We start from the raw sequence: 7,345 nt of genomic DNA on the forward strand, positions 1-7,345 counted from the left end.
CTGCTTCTCCTGTAATTAAAGGTTTGCACACACAATTAAAAAACATTTAATTTCCTGTGGCTAGCATATTTATGCTGTTTGGTAGGCTTTTAAAATTCTTCTTCCCATCTTTATTAACACCTTGATGGGATAGTTGTAACTACAGAACATTGACATTAGTGACCATAACAGGTCTACCATGGGAGTTTACAGGATTACTGCAGATGGAGGTGGCAATGGATTGCGCAGGTAATGGATGTTTCAAACTTCAAGCCATTCCCCTTCCATGTCAACCAATTTCAAAGATTAATAAAGATGTGACAAGCTACAAAGTAAATAAAACCCACCAGCTTTTGGAAATAAATTTATTTTAAAGTTTGAAGTAAGACTTCTGGAAGAGAACAGTTGGTAGGGGTTGCATAAATCACATGCAGTGGAATGCTACAAAAAATAGAAATGTGCACATACTTTATAAATCCAAGCTTAGATCTATATTATAAAAGTTTGATAGCACAGAATAGCCACAGTTCAGAAAAGCAATATTTTAACTAAAACTGTATGAAAGACCCAGCTAAACTTAAGCCACTTTTTGAGTCTAGTTGACTTAGTGTTATGAGTTAAGGAAGCTTCCACTTATTGTACCTTTTTTCTGCTTTAGTCCCTTTCGCTATGACATGAAATAACACCTCTATAGGGCTTCAGATCTTTGCCTTCATGCAGCCCTATATTATAAAACACCTTTATTGGAAGGTGTTTTAAGGTATTTCTTCTGGTGTAGTGGTGAAGTGCAGCTTGATTTAGCTACGGTCTTCTATACATTTTGGTACTGAAGTGTTCATATTTACTAAACGGCTATTAAATTTTGGGTCGGCTGTATGTGTGTACTTAACGCTATATTTGAAATGTCAGCTTGTATCTTGTATTCTCCTGGAGTGGTTCCTCACTTTTTCTAAAAGCAAGCATCTCTTCCAAATCTGCTCAGGGGCGAGCAGGGCAAAGCCATACTGTCTGAATACATGAATCTAAAACTAGCCAACACTGGCAATTCACCCCATTTACATTCTTCTTCCACATTTAACGCTGCTCACAAATTAAACGTTCATTTTACAGGGGAAGATGGTAGCCTTTGTAATGGCCTAGAAGCTCAAACCTACACAAATTTTAAAAAAAGCGGTGGCCAGTAGGAAAGAGTGATGGCTCTACTTCTTTTAAATTCTCTAAGAAAAAGGCTCACAGGTCCTGCTTTCAGCTGTAAATGCAGCAGTATAATATACAGATTGGCACATTCATAATGTGATGGGGAAGTGTAGGAGGAGTCAAGGTCTAGCAGCATTACCCATTCTTTTTTTTTTTTAGTTGAACTACAATCACAGCTGAACTTCTAGCAGCTTATTGGTGCAATTGCTAATACTTTTTAGTGTCCTGGAAATCACAGCAGCAGCAGCCACCCTTAACTATTAATGGTTAAGAACATGACTATTCTTGTGTACTGATGCATCGAAGACAAATCATAGTGGAGCTTGGCACCAGAAAATTATGGCCATTGTATCAGTGTGTTTTATGGTCACTTGACTATTAATACTCAGCACTTTCCATAATACACTTCAAACACTAATTAGTCCTCACAACATCCCTGTGAGGTAGGCAAAAATTATTGTTGCACTTTTAGGAATGGGGGAGCTGAGGCAAGGTGGATAAGTGGCTTTTCCAAGAGGGAATCCATGGCAGCTGGGATATTGATTTAGGAGCACGTGGCTCCCCGTTGTGTGCTCACTTCCCTAGCTGAAGCATAGCCAAGCAGAATTTTTAGTAATACTTCAGTCAGATTTTTGGTATGAAACACAAAAGAAAAAAGTTAGTTTTCTGAAGAATTCCGATAGGTAAAACAAGTCTTAACAAGGACAGCTGTCTGTGTACTGAGAAGACCGATTACATCAAGTAACAAGTACAAAAAGTGTCATAAAATTTCAACATTTAACAATTAAGAGCAGTCACAAGGGAAACACATACATGTAACCTTATCTAGGTTGATGGTTTCTGTGCATGTTCCCAAGGGCATCTATTCAGAGAGCCTGACATCTTAGTCAGCAGGACAGTTTTAAAGCGCAGCTTCATGGCAGCATCAGGCCCTATGTCATTTCAAGCCATTCTCATTTTGGTTTTGGCTAGCCACCCACTTAGCCAGGCTTACCTCTTTCTGATCACATCTCATTTCCTGCTGCCGTCCCTGTGGATTTGCCCCCCTCAGCAACTTCTTCCTTTGGCTACCCAATTACCCAGGAGAGCACAATATTGAGCAGTGACAGGCTGGAGAGTGGAGCTTTAATACTAGGTTGGGAGCTTCTTCCCCACATGAGGCCTCCTCAATCCTGCTGCTCACACATGCACACTTATTTACACTAACCCCACTTCCTGACCACTGTGGAGCTGGTTCTGTCCCTGCAGCAGAATTGCTCTCTCGCATCTGCTACACACTACATGGCATGCATAAAACAGAATCCTTTACTTGAAGTGTGGGAGGCCATCGGAGATTGCAGGATGCAGTGAGGGAAACCTACCATATCTCCAACCGTGTGAGCATCACCTTTGTGATGTTTCCAAAACGGAGGAGTGAAGTACTGAGGCTGAACCGTGAGTGACACAACACTGACACTGTAGCACATGCTAACTTTTTGGAAAGTAAACAAAACACACAGGAGTTCTTGTTTTTGTACTCATCATACTAACCACCTGGATCACAGATCTGTAGCTGTTGGTACAGACTAGCCAGTAATTTCTAATCTTAAATTATTTACATTCAATGATTCCCTGGGATAGTCAATAGTAGATATTTTTAGGCCAGTGCAGAAAGGAACAACACATTTTTTGGTCAAGTCTTTTCCTTTGAGTAAATTCTTTGCATCTCCAACATGGTTTTGCAATAAACGATTTCTAACAAGGCATCACACTCATATTAATCCTAATAACTCATGTACTAATGGCACAAGCGCTGTAGCACTGAAGCCAACAGAAGAATATGTTATAAATTTGTAGGGCACTTCTATTTCCAGTCGTCGTCTGGCTTCTAGATCGTTGAGAGAAACCTGGTACCTAGAACACAACACACGGAGGGCCATGCCTTTGATGAAATAACGTGTGACCAAAAGAATAAAAATCCCCACTAAGAACTTTGCCAGCACCACCATCATCATTTCACTGATTGGAGGAAGGCTGAGGTGAAGACTTTGGTTGGGATAGTTTGGTGCTGCACATAGGTTATTTAACCAGAATCCTACGGTTGCTCCAGCTCCTGCTCCAAGGACAGTTGTTGTGTCTGCTCGAGTAGGGCTGTAATCCTCTAGTTTGGGATAGTTGTAACATAGGAGAAGGGGCACGACTATGGAAAGTATAGGGCAGAATGGACTGGTTAACATCAAGTGGTCTATGATATCCCATGCAGGATATGTGAGTACAATTAACGCAGCTGAAATCAGAGTTCCACCAATCACATCCTGTAAACATGGGAATTAAAAAAAATAACTTGTTAAAACATGGAAGTATAAACAGGTTATCAGACTATCAATCCAATTTTTCAAAAGTGGGGAGTGAATTAGGAAGATGCAGTCTTTACATTTAAATTATCTTTTTTTATTTTTAAATGTATACTCTAAGATTGAACACATTATGGTTTTTTCCACCAAAACACAGTTAACGATGAAGTAAAACATTAATGGAGTGAGAAACAATAGGAACATTAATAGCATCAGGTATCTTATTTTTTCAAATGAACATGTAGCCTGTCCTTCCTCCTCCCCCCACTACAGTGCACTAATAATGAATTACTTGCCAAAAAGAGAGGTGTCAGAATGCTCAGCTAAAAATGTGATCTAACTGGCTGCAATTCCCTCAGTGCTTCATAAGACTTTATATAGCAAAACAGAGCTTTTATCCTGGCCACATAAAGATTCTACTACCCAATTCCCTCTGCAGTGTCAGTTGGCTAGTGTTTTTCACTTATTGCCCAATGATAAACTGTAGCATTTCAGTACTCGCTGAAGTCAAAACTGCTGACTTCCAAATTCAGACCCTAAGTACTGAGCTTGCTGTCTTAACCAGCCATCTTATATGTTTTTACTAGACATTTCTGGTCTCCACTGCGTAACAGGCCACCGTCTTAACTTTTGACAGTCAGCAATTATTTTCTGAGTTTACTTTCCGTTAATTACTATTTTTCAGTTACTCCATGATGTAACAACACTGCAACATTTAACATTGTTATTCTGGACTTTCTTAGCACACTTCAGACAGTGCCATAACCCTGCAAAAGCCCATTGATTTGTGCACTACTTTTTAAACAAGGGAGGTAGGAGAAGCGCTGTAAAGGGCCAATGTACTCAGTGGACAGAGCTTTGCAGGCCCTACATTCTAGAACACTGCTACAGGTGATCAGGATGAACCAGGCTGGCCACATTCAGTGCACATTTCAAACCCCATTTCTTTAGATATGTTTTCCTGCAATACTGAAGTAAGTCAAAGAAACCTTTCCCTGAGCAAAGGAATGTATTGGCTAAAACAGCGTCCCTCTTCAGGCTTAATTCATTGTTAAACTTAGTGTTTTGTAGCCAGAGTCTAGATCCTATGCTTATGAGTGGATGTATAAACACAGATTAGATACATAGATTTATGAGAGACAAAACAAAGTATGCATTGGCCCTGATCCTTGCCTCACACATGTGAGTATTCCTCTGGATTTCAGAGAGGATTTTTTCCCCTGAGTAGGATAAGCAAGATTTTACCCCTTGTAAACTTGTTTTTTGAGGGCCAGTTACCTTCTGATAATTAATTAAATGGGAGAAACTATTTGCATGACTTAGTTTCAGGGTCTCTATTAAAACAAGTTTAAACAGCAGATTTCTATTAATGCAAACCTTTCCCCACCCATAATCCCAAAGCTAATTTCATTTCATGGCAACAGGATTATGATTTCTTCGTTTGCACAAGCAGGAGAAAGGTTATATGGTTCCTTTAACAAAAGAAACTTTATATTATTAAATTTGAGGGAGGAAACAACTGCAGAGATATGAGACAATGGGTAAAATATTTAAATGATGCATTTCTCTCCTTTGGCTGGGCACAGGCTCCTTTAGGCAATAACAATGCATAAGAACTCTTGTTATAGCAGTAATTGAAGTCTGGATTGTTAGTTAATTGCCTGAGGCAAGACCATGGAGGTTAAAACCTAATTTATTAACTGAAATAAATAAGCTGCTTTGAGGACTTTTATTAAACTGTTGTCAACAGTGATACTGGGAAAGGAGACACATGCTACCCTGTGACAAATGCTCTCACTGAAGTTTTTCAGCCCGCTGCAGGTAGGGAGGTCAAAAGCAATATAGAAACTGGTTTCCTCATAAACACAGTTCTATTATCATTATCTAGCTGCAGAACCTGCATAAATAGCAGACTCAGGGTAATATTGCAAAAGCTCTAGTCAAGTAAATACTAAAAATTCCCTGGGTTCACAAGATCATAACTTTCTGAAAAGTTCTTTATAATTGAAAATTTCTGTGCTTGGTCATAGCCCATAGGTGAACTGTTTTTGAGCAAACTCCATTTAGAGTCATCAAGGCTGGACCCCCCCGAAATATTTTGTGACAAGCACATAACTCAAACAAGGGTGAATTTTAGATGCTGAGAATTTTCACGTGCTAGGTTCAAGCAAATCTGAAATTAAAAAAAAAGTAATTCAAAGAATCGTTTTTGCATATGATCAGTACAAGTTTCCCTTAAGGTTAGCATTACAATTACAAGAGAAAGATGTAAACATAATATTGATGTTGCTTACCAAGATGCAACTTGGTACTGCTGTTTTACTACCAAGGATCCACAGTTCCGTAAGTGTAAACTGTTATCAATAAAGGGATTATTAACACTTAGTATGCTAAGGCTCTACTCTATCTAGCAAAGAGGGTCCTGGTCTGGGAATCAAGAGCCCTGGGTTACATACCCAAGTTCTGACTTGCTGTGCGATTTTCCTCAAGATCACTTCACCTCTTCATGTCTTTCTTTCCCCTCCCATCCTTTGTCTTGTGTATGTAGGATGTAAGCTGTTTGGGGCAGGGACTGTCTCTCATGTTTGTAAAGTACCTAGCACAATGTGGCCCCAATTTCTGTTGCTCAAAATATAGAATCTGATACTGAAATTGCAGCATTGTCTACTCTTGCAATCTTAGTCATCAGTCTTGCAACATTTGATGCTTTTCTAAAAGCTCCAGGTCCTGGAGTCTTGGAATTATCTTAGAATCTCAGCTTTCGTTTTAAAAAAAAAAGTGTTTAGGGGGAAAAAAGCTTGGAAAAACCAGAAAGCAAATAAAAAGAATCCAACATTTGCTTTAAAAAAAACCCATGACTTTTAAGCCAATCATGATTTTGGGGGCATGACTCATGATTTATTTTATTTTTTTTAATACTTGGGCTTGGCAATACCAAAGCAACCATAAAGTCACCAAAGCCATTCAGTAAATTCAATATTGTTGTTTTTAAATAGTTGTGGTTTAATGAATAGCCAAAAAGAGAATCAAGCATCAAAGGCAAACCCAAATTCCAGTTCATTTCAGTGGCATGCATCTCACTCCCTGACCTCAGGTGAATTACATGAAGTTCACGATCATGATCACTTATTGCTGTCAAAGCTCCAAAACTGAATGTATGTGAACACAAGTAAGTGGAGAGAAAATCACCAGAGGACCCCTTACTAACAGACCCTTTTATTAAACAACAATAACAAAACCAAGGTAGGTGTGATCTATAAAGGTCTGAGTTAGTCTAGCTTGCCCATGCTCAGAGAGTCTCAGTAGTGTCTGCACAGGGAATGATTAGTCACAGTACCTGTCTGACAAACATGCAGTGACTTTCTGCATGGTAATAAACACACATCTTTCTGAGCCATTCAGTCACATTAGCTGGTGCTTTGGACTGCTATTAAAAGGTGGTTGATAAACTCAGCAATATTGGCTGATGTTGCATTGGCTAATTAACCAAATTCATAAACTGTTAACCAAGAGAATATTATTTACTCATTTGGAACATGGGGTTATTTCAGACAGGGCGTTCCAACTCAGATAACTATATGTGCACCAGCTGCAACCTACATAGTGGTGTAAGCCTAATCTGAACAATAGATGCATGGGAGGGGGAAAGGACCTAATGTGGTATTGACTTTGGCAGCATTCACGCCATACAAAAATCTGTAAAACATTTGCAGTGAATAAACTTCCCTTCCCTCCATCCCCCACCAAAAAGAGAGGCTCTGATGTGGCTTTAAAGGATGGCTATAGAAATCTTAATTCTCCTTCACCTTTTCCTCCTACATTCATTTTATTTGTAG

At 39.1% G+C, this 7,345-nt stretch overlaps 1 protein-coding gene across 3 annotated transcripts in view; it reads right to left on the reverse strand.

The window, feature by feature from the left end:
• Positions 1 to 387: 387 nt before the first annotated feature.
• Positions 388 to 7,345, reverse strand: part of SGPP2 (sphingosine-1-phosphate phosphatase 2) — a 71,493-nt gene continuing 64,535 nt past the window's right edge. For 2 of the 3 annotated variants that reach the window (XM_039489296.1, XM_039489295.1), the window contains exons 5-6: positions 5,804 to 5,863; positions 388 to 3,470 (exon numbers count right to left, since the gene is read on the reverse strand). In XM_039489296.1, coding sequence (XP_039345230.1) covers positions 2,928 to 3,470; positions 5,804 to 5,863 — 603 coding nt within the window. In that variant the 3' untranslated portion in view covers positions 388 to 2,927. The remainder of the gene's footprint in view (positions 3,471 to 5,803; positions 5,864 to 7,345) is intronic. The other variant, XM_039489294.1, reaches the window with a different exon arrangement.

Source organism: Mauremys reevesii, linkage group 9 (assembly GCF_016161935.1).
Source record: "Mauremys reevesii isolate NIE-2019 linkage group 9, ASM1616193v1, whole genome shotgun sequence".
Lineage (NCBI taxonomy): Eukaryota > Metazoa > Chordata > Testudines > Geoemydidae > Mauremys > Mauremys reevesii.